Source organism: Oncorhynchus nerka, linkage group LG15, assembly GCF_034236695.1.
Source record: "Oncorhynchus nerka isolate Pitt River linkage group LG15, Oner_Uvic_2.0, whole genome shotgun sequence".
NCBI lineage: Eukaryota > Metazoa > Chordata > Actinopteri > Salmoniformes > Salmonidae > Oncorhynchus > Oncorhynchus nerka.
This window is the reverse complement of record NC_088410.1, coordinates 24,937,605-24,957,761: the sequence shown is the minus strand read 5'-3', so window position 1 is coordinate 24,957,761 and position 20,157 is coordinate 24,937,605. Positions and strand designations below refer to the sequence as shown.

Genomic DNA, 20,157 nt, shown 5'->3' with positions numbered 1-20,157 from the left:
AAAAATGTATTCAACAAATAAGTTATTTGTTTAGGTACAAAATGTACAAATGTCTTATCCAGGATAAAAAATAAATAAAACTCTGATATGATAAGAACAAATGTTTGAAGCAGAGCATCAAATAAACATGTTATCCATAATAAAAAAGGAAATAGCAATGATAGGAAACAGTGAGTGACAACAAATCTTCAGAAGACCTTCAAATATTCAGGAAACCATTTCCTAGACAGGTAGCTAGCAGATTTAGCCTTATGCAGCAGGGTAGACTTCTGTGGCAAACAGTTCTTCTGGCAGTAGGTCTGTACTGAGGGAAGCTCTGTACTGGGTTTTGTTCTTCGAAACGAGACTGAATGTTCATTCGCAATCTGCATTGCTGTGGAAAATGACCAATACCCCCAGCATCACAGCCGAAAGGTGGGAGTAGACCAGGCTGCCCCCCCCTTTCATTGTGCTGACTTCTCTCCAGGCCTGATCCGTGCACATGTTGACCAGACTCTGCTCAAATGGTGTTGCCTAATAGTCTAAACTCATCTTCCACCAGATCAACAGAGGCTCCCTCAGGAATAATGCAGGGAAAGTGTGCCATGAAAAAGTTGAGGGATGAGAACTTGGCAGTCTGCCTGTTGGCGATGTCAGCGACCATTGCATGCTGGAGGAGCACATCGCCAAATGGATATTTCAGCAACATGTAGTCTACTGCAGAAGAAAATAAGTTTCTGACATCTGCATAGAAGGTCTTCAGATCCAGCTTGCCTTGGCTTCCTATGTAGGTGTGGGTGTCCTGGCCAATGGACAGCTCCTCGTTAGAAAGATGGTTGTGTCTCTCCAGGTAGGAGAGAGTGTAGGCTTGACACCAGTACATTTTTCCCATGAGCACACGTGCTTAGACAAACATTATGGATCACACCTGGTTCAGTTCTCTGAAGAAGTATTTTACAAGACATAAATAAAAGACTCATACTGATAAGTAGGTTCGCTAGCTAACGCAAAGGGAATCTGACGGCTGTTCAGTAGGCTACCAGAAGAGTCTGGTGTTTCAGCCTGTGAAGGTGCCTATTGTATTTCTTTGCAGTGCATACATCATTTCAGAGTTTCATAAATGTATCAAATCTCAAATCTAGTGCAACTGCATTTTAGAAGCATTGCCTCCATAGCTAATACCGGACACTCATTCATTCTTCATAATTCAGTCTTCTAAACTCACCACTCCATTTAATGTCAAGATGTTTATATTTAGTTTTACTTTTGTAATGCTTTTTGTGACGTGGATCATAATTACAGTTACAGTCTCAGGTTGCGTGATCCTCGTAATGTTACGTGGAAAATACAACTAATGGGGATGCAGAATTAAATGTATATCACACTCGTAAGTTATTTTCGTATTTGCATTTAATTTATTTCACTAGCAAATGTGAGTGAACTGCTGGCACTTTAGACTCCACTGAATGTTCATCTTCTGTTCGCTAAAGTTAGCTTGACACAATTAGTGTTTACCTTTCCACAACACACGGAGTGGACTGTGTGTTTACGTACAGCTGACAGTTGGCAAACTCAACATCACAACAAACAGGAGGGGCAGACACAGGGTAGCTACATCCAATAACGATGTATTCATCTCCATGTCTGTTGACACAAACTCTGTACATGTCTGTGTGTTGCAGTTCGAGAATCGGGATGTTAGATTTACTCAGAGGACTTATTTTCTATCCATGTTGGGTTTTATTTATTAATTAAGAAAAATGTATCAGGCCCCATTCATTTCTGCATACTTTTAACTGGGATCTCGTTCCTGCGTACAAGGACAGAGAATTGCGTAGCTGGTACGCAAAATGCGTGCATATTGGCAGGTCTGTATTTGGAGTATAATTCAGGTTTGCTGGACCTGAAGTTCCAGGTGGAATGACTAAAGGGTATTTGAGCTCTGTGGTTCTCTATGGAGTGGTTTAAGCGGTGGGCTACTTAGAGACGCCCTGCAACATGGGGTCTACAGGCTGTCTGAAGGGTAAACACTCTGGGTCCTGTCTGTAGCGTGTCTGTGTGTACTCAATGGGATGCCCAGTACCATGGGGTCTACAGGCTGTCTGAAGGGTAAACACTCTGGGTCCTGTCTGTAGCGTGTCTGTGTGTACTCATTGGGATGCCCAGTACCATGGGGTCTACAGGCTGTCTGGAGGGTAAACACTCTGGGTCCTGTCTGTAGTGTGTCTGTGTGTACTCACTGGGATGCCCAGTACCATGGGGTCTACAGGCTGTCTGAAGGGTAGAGACTCTGGGTCCTGTCTGTAAAGAGACTCTAGGGTTGGCATGAGAGCCTGGCGCAGCTCCTCTGGCTTAAAGACTGGAACAGATATGGAGAGAAAGAGATTTAATAGGTGTTTTTTAATAAGTTTCATCCTAGACCAATTCCCTGTCCTGTCCCTTCTTGAGGGAAGGAGAGAGATGGCTAGAGAGAGAGAGATGGCTGGCTAGAGAGAGAGAGAGAGAGAGAGATGGCTGGCTAGAGAGAGAGAGAGAGAGAGAGATGGCTGGCTAGAGAGAGAGAGAGAGAGAGAGAGAGATGGCTGGCTAGAGAGAGAGAGAGAGAGAGAGAGATGGCTGGCTAGAGAGAGAGAGAGAGAGAGAGAGATGGCTGGCTAGAGAGAGAGAGAGAGAGAGAGAGAGAGATGGCTGGCTAGAGAGAGAGAGAGATGGCTGAGAGAGAGAGAGATGGCTGGCTAGAGAGAGAGAGAGAGAGAGAGAGAGAGAGAGAGAGAGAGAGATGGCTGGCTAGAGAGAGAGAGAGAGAGAGGATGGCTGGCTAGAGAGAGAGAGAGAGAGAGAGAGATGGCTGGCTAGAGAGAGAGAGAGAGAGAGAGATGGCTGGCTAGAGAGAGAGATGGCTGGCTAGAGAGAGAGAGAGAGAGATGGCTGGCTAGAGAGAGAGAGAGATGGCTGGCTAGAGAGAGAGAGAGATGGCTGGCTAGAGAGAGAGAGAGATGGCTGGCTAGAGAGAGAGAGAGAGAGAGAGATGGCTGGCTAGAGAGAGAGAGAGATGGCTGGCTAGAGAGAGAGAGAGATGGCTGGCTAGAGAGAGAGAGAGAGAGAGATGGCTGGCTAGAGAGAGAGAGAGAGAGAGAGATGGCTGGCTAGAGAGAGAGAGATGGCTGGCTAGAGAGCGAGAGATGGCTGGCTAGAGAGCGAGAGATGGCTGGCTAGAGAGAGAGAGATGGCTGGCTAGAGAGAGAGAGATGGCTGGCTAGAGAGCGAGAGATGGCTGGCTAGAGAGCGAGAGATGGCTGGCTAGAGAGCGAGAGATGGCTGGCTAGAGAGCGAGAGATGGCTGGCTAGAGAGCGAGAGATGGCTGGCTAGAGAGCGAGAGATGGCTGGCTAGAGAGCGAGAGATGGCTGGCTAGAGAGCGAGAGATGGCTGGCTAGAGAGCGAGAGATGGCTGGCTAGAGAGCGAGAGATGGCTGGCTAGAGAGCGAGAGATGGCTGGCTAGAGAGCGAGATGGCTGGCTAGAGAGCGAGAGATGGCTGGCTACAGAGCTGGCTAGAGATGGCTGGCTACAGAGCGAGAGATGGCTGGCTACAGAGCGAGAGATGGCTGGCTACAGAGCGAGAGATGGCTGGCTACAGAGCGAGAGATGGCTGGCTACAGAGCGAGAGATGGCTGGCTAGAGAGCGAGAGATGGCTGGCTAGAGAGCGAGAGATGGCTGGCTAGAGAGCGAGAGATGGCTGGCTAGAGAGCGAGAGATGGCTGGCTAGAGAGCGAGAGATGGCTGGCTAGAGAGCGAGAGATGGCTGGCTAGAGAGCGAGAGATGGCTGGCTAGAGAGCGAGAGATGGCTAGCTAGAGAGCGAGAGATGGCTAGAGAGCGAGAGATGGCTAGAGAAAGTTGCAAGAGATGGCTAGAGAGAGAGAGATAGCTAGAGAGAATGGCGAGAGAGGTGACCAGAATACAATTTTGATAAACTCCCATATCTATTGGGTGAAATACCAGTGTGCCATCACAGCAGCAAGCTTTGTGACCTGTTGCCACAAGAAAAGTTCAACCAGTGAAGAACAAACACCATTGTAAATACAACCCATATTTATTTTTCCTTTTGTACTTTAACTATTTGCACATCGTTACAACACTGTATATACACATAATATGACAATGTCTTTATTCTTTTAGAACTTGTTATTGTTTATTATCCATTTCACTTGCTTTGGCAGAGAGAGGAGAGGAGAGAGAGAGAGAGCTCACTTTTCCTCCGTGACTGAGAAGGGGATGAGGACACAGAGCCATTGGCTCCTCCCCCCTCCTCCTCCTCTTTGGGCTCAGTCTTCATCTCCAGCTTCTTTTCCTCAGTCTCCATTGGCACCTGCTTCTCTTCTGGCTCCTCCTTCACTGACAGCGAACCAGAGTCCTCCTCAGTCTGCAAACAGGAAGTAAAGATGGGCAATTAAAAAAGCTAGGGGAAATGCCTTGTTTACAGTATAAAACATGTGATTCATAGCTTCTATTTCTATGATTCAACATTGTCTAATGACATGGATGGACTCCACATGACTTCTGGAGCTCAGCTTAACTAAGCCTGAATGAATGAACAAACAAAACACACCTCCATCTTGGGCTCGGTCTTGCCACTGGCCGACTCAAACTCCCGCTGGTCCCTAAGTCGCGGCTCGGCCTTGGTCTCCTGGGCCGGCAGGTCAGGCAAAGCATGCTGGGAGTGCGAATGCAAGTCGCCGCTGGCGGCAGAAGCTGGGGTGGGCACTCGGCTATCCAGACTGGCACCTGTCTGAGAAAGCTGAAAGAGAGGAGAGCGCGCCAGAGTGAGAGGAAGAGCGAGAAAAAAGAAGAGTGAGCAAAAGAAAGAAAAGGGAGGAATAATAAAAAGAGGGTCAAATGAGCAGTTAGTGGAAAGCAAGTTCTTCACAATTTGTGAAAACAGTGAGTGAGAGACAAGTTTGGTGGACAGATGAGACATTCCATGGCTGTCATGCAGCTAGAACACAAGATGGCATGGTCAACGGAGGTCAAAAGGTCAACCAAAAAGGGTTGAAGGTGAGAGGTTAAAAAGGTCGTCGTAGGTAGAAGTTCGAGGTGAAAGGACATGCCATGCGGTCTCAGGGCTCTCACCGGCGTGGTCGGGGGCTGCACTGTAGGAAGCTCCGGTTGGGGTTGGGACTGAGTCTGTGGCTGGAGGGGGGTATGTGGCTGGGGTTGAGGAGGCTGGGTCAGGTTTGGGCGGGGAGGGGTGTTGGAAGGACCAGGGCCAGGGGTGGAAAGGGTGGGGGTTGAGCTGCGGCTGGATGGCTTGGGGGGCTGCAGGTTAGTTGTGGGCCCCCCTGTGGAGGAAGAGGGTGGAGGAGTGGCGCGCAGGGGGGGCTGGGAGGGGAGCTGGGGGCCCAGGGGACCAAGTGCGCTCATGGGGAGGTTAGCACTCTGCTGCTGCGGCGACTGCTGCTGTAGGGAGAGAGAGGAGGCACACACACACACAACAGAAGACACAAGACGACACAGAACAACGATTACATACACATAAACCAAACACACACGAACTTGAGTTAAGAAGGGAACCTCATGATAGTCAGTGTGTGAGTTGTGACGGTTAATGATTTTAGTGGGTAATTGAACCCCCCCATCCATCTCTCACCCTTGTGACAGTAACCCAGGCCTTCCCTCCCACCATCTATCCAAACCTCCCTCCCTTTATCTCTCACCTGTGTGACAGCAGCCTGTGCTGGGGGCTGGCCTAGACCCAGGTTGTTAGCATTCATGGCGCCGGAGGCAGAGGGGGGAAATGGGGTCTGGGGGATGGAATTGACTATTTTGATTGGCCGTCTGGCCCACCATGCTGCCGCCGCCGCCGTGGGCTCCCAGCATGCCCTGGGCCTGTGGCATCCGCGAGGGAGACAGACCCATCTGAGGAGGAGAGAGTGTTACTGTGGTAATAGGAGAACCAATCAATCAAATCCTAGATATACACAAACACAATGAAGCGTAAAGAGGAGTATGGCAGCCTCAATGCTATAGTCTGGGGCCCCTAAAATACAGCATCATTTCAATATATCCCTTCAAGCCTATGTGAATACCAATTTAAAATCAGAATACAACCAGCTTGCCATTTCAATTAGTCACTGTGCCGTCTCTTCCAGACAGCACCAACAGAGGGGTTGTCTATAACGGGAGAGATAATCAATTATCACTACGAGAGCTCTCGACAAGGCAGCGTCATCAGTGAGCAAGCGGCGCTCTGACTCAAATCGCTAGGAAAACTAAAATAAATGGCGCGTTGTGTGCTGAAACGTGACCCCTGTTACTCCCGCATCCCACGCTTCGGTTTTTACTAAAGAACTGTCGCCGTGATGCTGCTAGGCGTTAAGAGGGAATGTTGGGAGGACAAACTCTCTCTCACATCCCTTGTTCTCTCCATTCTTCTCTCTCTCAGTCAGTCTTGGTACAACAGTAAACCATGCCAGCAGTGCTGTACTTCAGAGTGGTGCTGCTGCTGCATCATTTCAACCTAACTGACTGACTGACACTTCTCTCTTGGCCACTAAAAATACTCTCCAACATGCGGTGAGTCATGGCTGGAGAGAACATGATGTCCTGCGTCTCAAATAGCTCCCTATTCCCTACATAGGGCTCTGGGCAAAATTAGAGCACTATGGGAGGTGTTGACAGGACACCCTTGTATATCCTTGTGTGTGTGTGGTACTCACGGAGGGAACGGAGCCCATGTTGATCTGTGTGGGGTGGTTCATGGGGGAGACGGCACGGGGGCCTAGAGGCTGCTGGGACATCTGGATGTTGGGCAGGGCCATGGGGCTGAACTGATTGAGCCCTGCAGAGAAGAGGTGGAGCACAATGTCAGGCAAGACGCGCGCACGCACACACGCACCCTCACCACGCACACAGGACATGACGCACAACACACCTGTAGAGAGATGCTAAGCGCATACATCAAATTGATCAACACGAATACGCAGATTCACACCACACACACAAATTGCCTTAGGTAAGAAAACCTAGGGTGGGGTTTGTACCTTGAACAATTTGCATGCGATTCATGATCTGATTTGGCACATTGGGCATAGACACAGGTCCATCTGAGGAAGAGGAGGAAGGAGAGAAAGACAGCAGGATAAGGGTTGGAGAAGAGCAGCAAACAAAAATGGCAGAACAGCAACCCCTCCCCAAACAGTTCCAGAAAAGCCCTGGCTTTGGACCACCCACCACTACCACCTCCAGAGTGTTAGGGTCATGGCTTGGTACTCACTCTGTGGCCTAACAGACTGCCCAGGGCCCAGGGTGTTGGGCTGCGGGAGACCTCCAGGCTGCTGTTGGGCTCCTGCAGCCGTCAGAGGCCCCTGGTTGATGATCTGTTTCTGGAGCCGAGACCTCCTCTTCTCCTCCAGCTCCTTCTGGATTTTATAGATCTTCTCTGCCAGAAAGTGGTAGTATTCATCCTGCAGGGGAGACAACAAATTAATGAATAAAATGGTTGGGTAATGTAGTTCAAAACTATCTAGCAGTCTAAAAACTACAAACTATTAGACTGCATAAAAACTAGTTTACCACCATTATGGCTCATCAACTTCAGTGCTCAAGTGTTGGTAAGAGCACAAACTGATAGAACAGATAAAAACAGGACACTGAGAACTATTCAAGGGGCTTGTTTCTGGGGAATGTGAGCTGTGGACCCTGCTGTTGGCAGACTCATACATTTCCACCCCCCCCAGTGCGCGCGTCGTACCCTAATGTTGGCAAACTCGTACATGTCCCCCTCCACCTTCCTAGCGCGTGCGTCGTACCCTAACGTTGCCAAACTCGTACAGTGCATTCAGAAAGTATTCAGACCCCTTGATTATATGTTTTCCCTCAATCTACACCCAATACCCCAGAATGACAAATCGAAAACAGGTTTATACATTTTTGCAAATGTATATTTTATTTTATACAGAAATTCCTTATTTACATAAGTAATTCAGACCATTTGATATGAGACTCGAAATAGAGCTCACTTGCATCCTGTTAACATTAATCATCCTGGAGATGTTTCTACAACTTGGAGTCCACCTGTGGTAAATTCAATTGATTGAATATTATTTGGAAAGGCACACATCTGTCTATATAAGGTCCCATATTTGACAGTGCATGAAAGAGCAAACACCAAGCCATGAGGTCGAAGGAATTGTCTGTAGAGCTCCGAGACAAGATTGTGTCGCGGCACAGATCTGGGGAAGGGTACCAAAACATATCTGCAGCATTGAAGGTCCCCAAGAACACAGTGGCCTCCATCATCCTTAAATGAAAGAAGTTTGAAACCACCAAGACTCTTGCTAGAGCTGGCCGCTAGGCAAAACTGGGCAATTGTGGGAGTAGGGCCATGGCCAGGGAGGTGACCAAGAACCCGATGGTCACTGACAGAGAGGTCCAGAGTTCCTCTGTGGAGATAGGAGAACCTTCCAGAAGGACAACCATCTCTGTAGCACTCCACCAATCAGGCCTTCATGGTTGTTGCCAGATGGAAGCCACTCATCAGTAAAAGGCACATGACAGCCGGCTTGGAGTTTACTAAAAGGCACCTAAAGGACTGAAAAACAAGAGTCTCTTTGGCCTGAATTCCAAGCGTCAAACCCAGAGGAAACCTGGCACCATCCCTACGGTGAAGCATGGTGGTGGCAGGATAATGCTGTGGGGATGTTAAGCAGCAGGGACTGGGAGACTAGTCAGGATCGAGGCAAAGATGAACAGAGCAAAGTATAAAAAGATAATTGATGAAAACCTACTCCAGAGCACTCAGGACCTCAGACTGGGGTGAAGGTTCACCTTCCAACAGGACAACAACCCTAAGCAAACAGCCAAGACAATGCATGACTGGCTACAGGACAAGTCTCTGAATGCCCTTGAGTGGCCCAACCAGAGCCCAGACTTGAACCTGATCTAATATCTCTGGAGACCTGAAAATGGCTGTGCAGCAACACTCCCCATCCAACCTGACAGAGCTCAAGTGGCTCTGCAGTGGAAAAAAGTTGAGAAACTCCAAATATAGGTTTGCCAAGCCTGTAGCGTCATACCCAAGAAGACAAGGCTGTAATCGCTGTCAAAGGTGCTTCAACAAAGTACTGAGTAAAGGGTCTGAATACTTATGTAAATGTGTTTATTTTCAATTTTTAATACATTTGCAAACATTTCTAAAAATCTGTTTTTGTTTTGTAATTATGGGCTATTGTGTGTAGATTGATGAGGAAAAAAACAACTTAATCCATTTTAGAATAAGGCTGTAACGTAACAAAATGTGGAAAAAGTAAAGGGGTCCGAATACTTTCCGAATGTACTGTACCCCTCCACCTTCCTAGCTTGTGTGTGTGAGTGTGTGTGTGTGTGTGTCGTACCCTGCTGTTGGCAGACTCGTACATATCCCCCTCGACCTTCCTAGCGTATGCCACCAGGTTCTCCATCCGCCTATCCTTTAGAGCTGCCGGATCTGGGGTGGGGAAAATGGCTTGTACTCTGGACAGAGAGAAGTAGAGGGAGAGAGCAGAGGCATTGAATAAACAAACTAATGAACATTGGAAGGACTCTTGAGTCTCTTTTCAAGTGATTCACTGCTTATGTCACCTTACGACCATGACTTTCTCATTACAGAGCTTCTGATATAAGTGGATGTGGGTGGTTGTGACTAGGAAGTTGTTTGTGTGGTGGGTGACAATAAATCTAAAGGCTTCCGGTGAGTCCCAATACAAAACCACTGCTTTGGAACTGAACCACGGCTCTGAGAGACTTGTGTTTACTATTCCATTGAGATATGAGTATTTTAACAGTTTTCAATGGTCGTTTTCCCACTGGAGCCATCTGGACGTACAGTTTGTGGACGAGGTGGTTGCGGAGGTCCTGAGTGACGTGTTCATGCCAGGTCTTCCTGACTCCTGATGCTGAGAGGGGGGCGGCGGTGGGCAGGCTACCCCCCATGGAGCCAACAACTGACCCGTCGGACAGCAGCTGACTGACAGGGGGAGGAGAGGAGATTAGGACAAGGGAAAACATCTTACATAGACCTGAACAAAAGCTCATGAGGACTTCCAATTCAATTAAGTCTGGTGCTGTGTCAACAAGTCAATTCATATGGAAAACTGTGCGAGAGTATCTTCAATACAGCTAAATGTACTCACTTATTATCCATGATCGTGCTGTACGCCTACTTTCATGTTTCAGTCACGATCTATTTCTCAGCTAAAGCAACAGTTTTTTGAATAACTACTTGATCAATAATTCAATTCCTTGGCACAGCTCCTAGACATGATGTATGTTTGCCGAGACTCACTTGTTGGCGTTGAGAGAGTCCGAGTGCAGATTGGTCTGATCTGACGAGGCCACGCCCATCGTCCCGCCCCCCAGAGCCATCTGGTTACCTGGAGAAAGAGAGACACAGCAAGTTAGAATCTGTATGTGTGTCTAGACGCAAGTTAAGATTGTATTATACACACACACGTCTCGTCAGACAAGACAGAAGCACACACGCTTTAATGTTTACGCAGTTAAATTAAGTAGAAATTGTTACTAGATGGTTAACTAAACAATAAAACCTGTTGAGCAAGGCCCAATGGAGACTGACTAAACTATGGTCTCTTAATCAAACACTTCTCCCAAACTGACACACCTGGGATCGTGCTCATTAGGCAGCAAACAGAAAATTGATTGAGACACGAAGGGACCACCTTGGGGCTGTGTTTCTGGACCTAAGGAAGGCTTTTGATACTGTGAGATTTTGTGATTCTCATTACAAAATTGTCCAAGTTCAACTTTTCCCCCGATGCCTTGAGATGGATGAAATCATACCTTGAAGGCAGAACTCAGTGTGTCAGAGTGAGCGATGAGCTGTCGCCCACTCTTAGCTATGATGTGGGCATGCCCCAAGGGTCAATACCGGGGCCCCCCATGTTCAGCCTGTACATTAATGATCTGCCTTCTGTCTGTACTGGGTCTGAAGTTCAAATGTATGCAGATGATACATGTGCATGCAAAGAGCAAACTGCACAAGTACTCACTACTGTAATGGTCCAGGTTACAAAGTGGCTCAGTGTTTGCATCTCAATGTGAAAAAAACAGGCTCTCAAAGTGCTTGATAGGAAGCCCAATAGCCATCATCACTGTTACATCCTCAGAAAGCATGAGCTCCTGAGTTGGGAAAATCTTGTGCAATACACCGACGCATGTCTTGTATTCAAGATCCTAAATGGCCTGGCTCCCCCTCCACTCAGTATTTTTGTTAAACAGAAAACCCAAACATATGGCAGCAGATCCACAAGGTCTGCCATGAGAGGTGACTGTATAGTTCCCTTAAGGAAAAGCACCTTTAGTAAATCCGCTTTCTCTGTGAGAGCTTCCCATCTCTGGAATACACTGCCATCAGACACACAACTGCACCACCTATCACACTTTCACAAAATGTATGAATACATGGCTAAAGATCAATCAGATTTGTGATCATAATCCCTAGATGTGTATTGCCGCTTTCCATGTTGTCTGTAGCTTGTGAGGTGTGGAAACACTTTGTTGCTTTTATGAATTTGTCTTGCTGCTTTTTGTTCTGTTGCTCTGTCTGTATGCTACATCTTGCTTGTCCTATGTTGCTCTGTCTGTATGCTACGTCTTGCTTGTCCTATGTTGCTCTGTCTGTATGCTACGTCTTGCTTGTCCTATGTTGCTCTGTCTGTATGCTACGTCTTGCTTGTCCTATGTTGCTCTGTCTGTATGCTACGTCTTGCTTGTCCTATGTTGCTCTGTCTGTATGCTACGTCTTGCTTGTCCTATGTTGCTGTCTGTATGCTACGTCTTGCTTGTCCTATGTTGCTGTCTGTATGCTACGTCTTGCTTGTCCTATGTTGCTGTCTGTATGCTACGTCTTGCTTGTCCTATGTTGCTCTGTCTGTATGCTACGTCTTGCTTGTCCTATGTTGCTCTGTCTATATGCTACGTCTTGCTTGTCCTATGTTGCTCTGCGTGTGCTCACTGCTCAATGATAGTCTATATTGTAATTGTTTTTAATAACCTGCCTAGGGACTGCGGTTGAAAATTAGCCGGCTGGCAAAAACCGGCACTTTTAATGAAACATTGATTAATGTCCACTGTCCCTGTAAAAATAAACTCAAACCTGAACTGGTCCAATAAGAAACACTAATTCCCATTTTCCATTCCAAAACATTTCCAAAATGTCTTCTGTGGAGTGTCCTAATTAACACAGCCCTGCTATACAAAACCACTCTTTACCTAGTGCATTGATGGGTCTCATCAGCTGTGGATGCTGCCCCTGGGTAGCGTTCTGTCCCTCTGGGGGGGTCTGACCGGGGGTGGGGGTCTGGTTGCTGTACGGCAGGCCCAGGGCAGCATAGGCCCTCTGCATGGAGGAGGGGTCGATGGGGGTGGGGGTGTTGAGGGAGGGAGAGCTGGGAGGGCCAGAGACCACAGAGGCCAGGGAGTTCTGGAGGGCAGCGTTGGGGGAACTCAGCAAGGCTGGAGGGGGGAAGAGAGTTTCTAATTAACATTGATTGACTGATTTGACTATGATAAACATATGCTGTTAGCTATAGTCCTATACAATGTAATCAAACAAATATACACGGTCATGTAGGCACACATTCATGTATACACACACACACAAAGCTTTCATAACCTGATTGATATTTATTCTTGGAACTTTACTTGCCATGAGATAGCTGTGTGAAACAGCAGATATGGTTCTAATCTTAGTGGTTTAACCACATTATGACACACAAGAGCAGAAATTAGAAATTCCTTCAGGGGTTATTACATGTGTAAAATCTGCATATTAAATAGAGTTCAAACAACATACTACTCTAAGTCTGCGTCCCAAATGGGACCCTATTCCCTATAGTGCACTATGGGCCCTGGTTTATGTAGGGAATAGGGTGCAATTTGGGACACATAGGACAAAAAGAAAATCAGAGAGAACAAACTGAAACGCTGCTTGCTATTTACACTGGCAGGAGTAATGTCAGTGGTGCCATTGTGCTTTCCAGCATGTGAATCAGGCAGAGAGAAACAAACTCTGAAGAACAGAGTGATGAAAGAAGCTGAGCAGAGGGAGAGAGAATGAGCAAGCAGAGAACGAGAGAAAGAAGGAGTAAAAGAGCAAAGGGAAAAAAACAAGAAAGCAGAGTAAGGCAGAGAGAGGGAGAGCAATTAGCAGAGTGAAATAACAAGAAAGGAGAGTAAGGCAAAGAGAAGGAGAGAGAGGGAGAGCAATTAGCAGAGTGAGAGAACAAGAAAGGAGAAAGAAAAAAGCATCCATGGAGGCAGGCAGTCATCTGGGGGGGGGGTAAATGAATCATCAGCCCACCAGCCAATCGCTCAGCAGGACAGCCACACACCCTCCATCCCCCTCCTCTCCCTCCTGCGTCTCGGATTACAAGCCCAGCAGGAGTCCACTCTTGCTCATTGAGCTGTTCATAGCCAGCCCTGTGGAAAGCTAGCCTGGTCCCAGTTCTGATTGTGCCATCTTGCCTAGATCTACGGTCATTGGCAAGACAGCACAAACATATCTAAGACCAGGCTAGAGGTTCTCATTGAGAAGGATGAGGTGGTCTCTAGTCACTGATCTAAGTTCAGTTTTGGGTTTTCACCCTAATGGTTAATATATGGGGAGTCAGTAAACTGATCCTAGATCAGTGTGTGTGGGTACTACTCACGTTGCTGGTTCTTCTTGTCACTGGCGTTCTTTAGCGGCAGGCAGACAGGACAGTCGTGCCGCGTACAGTTCTTCCAGTGTGAGATGATCTGTCTGGATGACGCACAGTGAGCCACTACAGAGGGGAAAGGAAGAGCAGAGGGAACACAGCGTTACACCACCTGTAACACAGGTTTAATGTCACGTGCACAAGTACAGTGAAATGCCTTTCTTGCACTAAACCCAACAATGCAGTAATCAATATCAATGTAATACTAAAAAATAACAAGGTAGAACAAAATGAAATAAACACGAGAAGTACGCTACATGACCAAAAGTATGTGGACACTTGCTCTTCGAACATCTTATTCCAAAATCATGGGCATTAATATGGAGTTGGTTCCCCCTTTGCTGCTATAACAGCCTCCACTATAGTGGAAAGCCTTCCCAGAAGATGTTCGGACACTGCAGCGGGGACTGAATTCATCCGCAACAGCATTAGTGAGGTCGGGCACTGATTTTGGGCGATTTGGCCAGGCTTGCAGTCGGCTTTCCAATTCATCCCAAAGGTGTTCGGTGGGGTTGAGGTCAGGGCTCTGTGCAGGCTAGTCAAGTTCTTCCACAACGAACTCAACAAACCATTTCTGTATGGACCTCGCTTTGTGCACAGGGACAATGTCATGCTGAAACAGGGAAAAGCCTTCCCCAAACTATTGCCAAAAAGTAGGAAGCACAGAATCATCTAGAATGTCATTGTATGCTGTAGCGTTAAGATTTCCCTTCACTGCAACTAAGGGGCCTAGACCGAACAATAAAATAAAAAAAGCCCCAGAACATTATTCCTCCTCTACCAAACTTTAGTTGGCTCTATGCATTCTGGCCGGTAGCGTTCTCTTGGCATTCAACAAACCCAGATTTGTCTGTCGGACTGCCAGATGGTGAGGCATGATTCATTACTCCAGAGAACACGTTTCCACTGCTCCAGAGTCCAATGGTGGCAAGCTTTATACCACTTCAGCCAACACATGGTATTGGGCATGGTGATCCAAGGCTTGTGTGCAGCTGCTCGGCAATGGAAACCCATTTCATGAAGCTCCCAATGAGTTCTTGTGCGGACGTTGCGTCCAGAGGCAGTTTGGAATTCGGTGTTGCAAGGACCGAATTGTTACACGCTACACGTTTCAGCACTTGGCGGTCCCGTTCTGTGGCCTACCACTAACGCTGAGCCGCTGTTGCTCCTAGACGTTTCCACTTCACAGCACTTACAGTTGACCGGGGCAACTCTAGCAGGGCAGAAATTAGACGAACTGACTTGTTGGAAAGGTGGCACCCTATGACAGTGCCACATTGAATGACACTGAGCTCTTCAGTAAGGGCCATTACACTGCCAATGTTAGTCTATGAAGATCGCATGACTGTGTGCTGAGTTTTATACATCTGCAGAATCTGCTAATATGAAGGGATGTCCACATACTTTTGACTGTGTAGGGTAAGTAAGATATATACAGGGTCAGTTTGAATATTATATTTTCAATGTGCAGGGATTCTGGAGTCATAGCAGCAGATAGAGGTCACTAGGCATCAGGATAAATGACAGAGTAGCAGCAGCATATATGATGATTATACATTCTGTTCACCTGATTTAGTTGTTCCCACATGCTTCAAGAGGGCCACCATTGTTCCTGTTCCCAAGAAAGCTAAGGTAACTGAGCTAAACGACTACCGCCCCGTAGCACTCACTTCCGTCATCATGAAGTGCTTTGAGAGACTAGTCAAGGACCATATCACCTCCACCCTACCTGACACCCTAGACCCACTCCAATTTGCTTACCGCCCAAATAGGTCCACAGACGATGCAATCTCAACCACACTGCCCTAACCCATCTGGACAAGAGGAATACCTATGTGAGAATGCTGTTCATCGACTACAGCTCGGCATTCAACACCATAGTACCCTCCAAGCTCATCATCAAGCTCGAGACCCTGGGTCTCGACCCCGCCCTGTGCAACTGGGTACTGGACTTCCTGACGGGCCGCCCCCAGGTGGTGAGGGTAGGCAACAACATCTCCTCCCCGCTGATCCTCAACACTGGGGCCCCACAAGGCTGCGTTCTGAGCCCTCTCCTGTACTCCCTGTTCACCCACGACTGCGTGGCCACGCACGCCTCCAACTCAATCATCAAGTTTGCGGACGACACAACAGTGGTAGGCTTGATTACCAACAACGACGAGACGGCCTACAGGGAGGAGGTGAGGGCCCTCGGAGTGTGGTGTCAGGAAAATAACCTCACACTCAACATCAACAAAACTAAGGAGATGATTGTGGACTTCAGGAAACAGCAGAGGGAACACCCCCCTATCCACATGGATGGAACAGTAGTGGAGAGGGTAGCAAGTTTTAAGTTCCTCGGCATACACATCACAGACAAACTGAATTGGTCCACTCACACAGACGGCATCGTGAAGAAGGCGCAGCAGCGCCTCTTCAACCTCAGGAGGCTGAAGAAATTCGGCTTGTCACCAAAAGCACTCACAAACTTCTACAGATGCACAATCGAGAGCATCCTGGCGGGCTGTATCACCGCCTGGTACGGCAACTGCTCCGCCCTCAACCGTAAGACTCTCCAGAGGGTAGTGAGGTCTGCACAACGCATCACCGGGGGCAAACTACCTGCCCTCCATGACACCTACACCACCCGATGTTACAGGAAGGCCATAAAGATCATCAAGGACATCAACCACCCGAGCCACTGCCTGTTCACCCCGCTATCATCCAGAAGGCGAGGTCAGTACAGGTGCATCAAAGCTGGGACCGAGAGACTGAAAAACAGCTTCTATCTCAAGGCCATCAGACTGTTAAACAGTCACCACTAACATTGAGTGGCTGCTGCCAACACACTGACTCAACTCCAGCCACTTTAATAATGGGAATTGATGGGAAATTAATATATCACTAGCCACTTTAAACAATGCTACCTAATATAATGTTCCCTACATTATTCATCTCATATGTATACGTATATACTGTACTCTATATCATCTACTGCATCCTTATGTAATACATCTATCACTAGCCACTTTAACTATGCCACTTTGTTTACATACTCATCTCATATGTATATACTGCACTCAATACCATCTACTGTATCTTGCCGCTCTGTACCATCATTCATTCATATATCTTTATGTACATATTCTTTATCCCCTTACACTTGTGTCTATAAGGTAGTAGTTTTGGAATTGTTAGCTAGATTACTTGTTGGTTATTACTGCATTGTCGGAACTAGAAGCACAGGCATTTCGCTACACTTGCACTAACATCTGCTAACCATGTGTATGTGACAAATAAAATTAGATTTGATTTACAAAATGTATTTGTAATAATGACAATTACAACAATACTGAATTAAGACTTATTTTTACTAAATATAATACACCAATAAAATCAATTTAGCCTCAAATAAATAATGAAACATGTTCAGTTTGGTTTAAATAATGCAAAAACAAAGTGTTGGAGAAGAGAGTAAAAGTGCAATATGTGCTATGTAAAAGCTAAGGTTTCAGTTCCTTGCTCAGAACATGAGAACATATGAAAGCTGGTGGTTCCTTTTAACGTGAGTCTTCAATATTCCCAGGTAAGAAGTTTTAGGTTGTAGTTATTATAGGAATTATTAGGACCATTTCCCTCTATACCATTTGTATTCCATATACCTTTGACTATTGGATGTTCTTATAGGCACTTTAGTATTGCCAGTGAAACAGTATAGCTTCCGTCCCTCTCCTCGCTCCTCCCTGGGCTCGAACCAGCAACACAACGACAACAGCCACCATCGAAGCAGCATTACCCATGCAGAGCAAGGGGGAAAAACTACTAGAAGGCTCAGAGCGAGTGACGTTTGAAACACTATTTGTATGCTCAGTCAGATTATATGCAACGCAGGACACGCTAGATAATATCTAGTAATATCATCAACCATGTGTAGTAAGTGATTATGATTGATTGTTTTTTTATAAGATAAGTTTAATGCTGGCTAGCAACTTACCTTGGCTTACTGCAATCGCATAACAGGCAGTCTCCTTGTGGAGTGCAACGAGAGAGAGGCAGGTCGTTATAGCGTTAGACTAGTTAACTGTAAGGTTGCAAGATAGAATCACCCGAGCTGACAAGGTGAGAATCTGCCGTTCTACCCCTGAACAAAGCAGTTAACCCACCGTTCCTAGGCCGTCATTGAAAATAAGAATGTGTTCTTAACTGACTTGCCTAGTTAAAATAAGGCTGTAACTCCTGAATACAATATATATGGATAAATACGTGTTTAAAAATGTCAACAAATGAAGAACAGATGACTCTTGGTCAACCAATGTTTTTTTTGTCGGCGACAGCCCTAGATTCCAACCACACAAGCCTTAGACTGTTCTCTTTTTTTTAACGGTACTGGTGCATCAGGTCTGACACCAACAGGCTCCTGAACAGCTTCTAAATAGCTAAAATGGCTACACGGACTATCTGGGTTGACTCATGTTTTTATGATTTTTGGGGGGGGGACACTGTTTCCATGTACGATCACAAGACTCTATATATGTTTGTGTGTGTGTGTGTAATATATATGTATGTATGCATGCATGTATGCATGTATGTATACACACTAGAGGTCGACCGATTAATTAGGGCCGATTTCAAGTTTTCATAACAATTGGAAAACGGTATTTTTTGGCGCCGATTTGCCGAGTTGTAAAATTTTTAATAATGATAAAATATAATTGTTTCCTCAATCTACACACTATACCCCATAATGACAAATAACAGATTTTTTAGAAATGGTGGGGGGGGGGGGGGGATTCAGGCCCTTTACTCAGCACCTTGTGAAAGCACCTGTGGCAGTGATTAAAGCCTCGAGTCTTCTTGGGTATGATGCTACAAGCTTGGCACACCTGTATTTGGGGAGTGTCTCCCATTCTTCTCTGCAGATCCCCTCGAGCTCTGTCAGGTTGGATGGGGAGCATCACTGCACAGCCATTTTCAGGTCTCTCCAGAGATGTTCAATCGGGTTCAAGTCCGGGCTCTGGCTGGGCCACTCAAGGACATTCAGAGACTTGTTCCGAAACCACTCCTGCGTTGTCTTGGCTGTGTGCCTATGGTTGTTGTCTTGTTGGAAGATGAACCTTCACCCCAGTCTGAGGTCCTGAGTGGTCTGGAGCAGGGTTTCATCAAGGATCTCTTTGTACTTTGCTCTGTTCATCTTTCCCTCGATCCTGACTAGTCTCCCAGTACCGGCCGCTGAAAAACATCCCCACAGCTCTCATGGTCAGAGAGTCTTCAGGTGCCTTTTTGCAAACTTCAAGCGGGCTGTCGTGTGCCTTTCACTGATGAGTGACTTCTGTCTGACCACTCTACCATAAAGACCTGATTGGTGGAGTGTTGCAGAGATGGGTGTTCTTCTGGAAGGTTCTCCCATCACCACAGAGGAACTCTGTTAGAGTGAGCATTGAGTCCTTGGTCACATCCCTGACCAAGGCACTTCTCCCCTGATTGCTAAGTTTGGCTGGGCAGCCAGCTCTAGGAAGAGTCTTGGTGGTTTTTCTCCATTGAAGAATGGAGGCCACTGTGTTCTTGGGGACCTTCAATGGTGCAGAAATGTTTTGGTACCCTTCCCCAGATCTGTGCCTTAACACAATCCTGTCTCTGAGCTCTACAGACAATTCCTTCAACCTCATGGCTTGGTTTTTGCTCTGACATGCACTGTCAACTGTGGGACCTTTATATAGACAGGTGTGCCTTTCTCGTGTTCAATCAATTGAATTTGCCACAAGTGGACTCCAATCAAGTTTTAGGAACATCAAGGATGATCAATGTTAACAGAATGCACCTGAGCTCAATTTCGAGTCTCATAGCAAAGGGTCTGAATACTTGTATACTGAATACTTATAAGGTATCAGTTTTAATTTTATTCATTTTAGAATGAGGCTATAATGTAACAAAATGTAGAAAAGATGAAGGGGTCTGAATACTTTCTGAATGCACTGTATAGACACAACCTGTTTGAATAAAATCAACTATATATGTTGGCTACCGAGCTTGTCTGATGCTTTAAGCACTGCGATTAAAAATGACAAATTACTAAAAAGAGGGAGCCAGAGATCAATATAGCCTAACCAGAAGAAATAACCTGTTCTTGACCCCCTCCTCCCCCGGTGGCCTTGGCAGATTCTATCATTACGCTCCTAAAGTTGCCGGTAATAGGCTACACCGAAGGTCGGCAACCTTTTCCATTTGGAGTGATAAGTTAGCGTACCATTTCCACTGCTCTGCTTGTCAGTTATGATTTTTATCTGCACATTTTCTAAGAACAGTTTCATTTCAGTTATAACGTTTTCGAATGTCTAAATCAACGTCATGTGGTTAATCATAATTCTATCTAAATTAAAATGATAAATCTAAAAGTAACTTTATTGCCATTGCCAATATGACTGAAGGCGAATAAACTATAAGATA

At 46.4% G+C, this 20,157-nt stretch overlaps 1 protein-coding gene and 1 long non-coding RNA gene across 2 annotated transcripts in view; one reads left to right on the top strand and one right to left on the bottom strand.

The window, feature by feature from the left end:
- crebbpa (CREB binding protein a) overlaps window positions 1-20,157 on the bottom strand; it is a 70,414-nt gene that overhangs the window by 13,725 nt on the left and 36,532 nt on the right. The window contains 14 exon segments of the mRNA XM_065001338.1: window positions 2,220-2,338; window positions 4,232-4,403; window positions 4,590-4,778; window positions 5,111-5,437; window positions 5,695-5,790; window positions 5,792-5,896; window positions 6,697-6,818; window positions 7,021-7,083; window positions 7,254-7,443; window positions 9,373-9,490; window positions 9,843-9,983; window positions 10,302-10,389; window positions 12,248-12,490; window positions 13,687-13,800. Coding sequence (XP_064857410.1) covers window positions 2,220-2,338; window positions 4,232-4,403; window positions 4,590-4,778; window positions 5,111-5,437; window positions 5,695-5,790; window positions 5,792-5,896; window positions 6,697-6,818; window positions 7,021-7,083; window positions 7,254-7,443; window positions 9,373-9,490; window positions 9,843-9,983; window positions 10,302-10,389; window positions 12,248-12,490; window positions 13,687-13,800 — 2,087 coding nt within the window.
- Window positions 2,715-20,157, top strand: part of LOC135560148 (uncharacterized) — a 630,141-nt gene continuing 612,698 nt past the window's right edge. The window contains exon 1 of the long non-coding RNA XR_010458718.1: window positions 2,715-2,761. This is a non-coding gene — a long non-coding RNA (uncharacterized LOC135560148). The remainder of the gene's footprint in view (window positions 2,762-20,157) is intronic.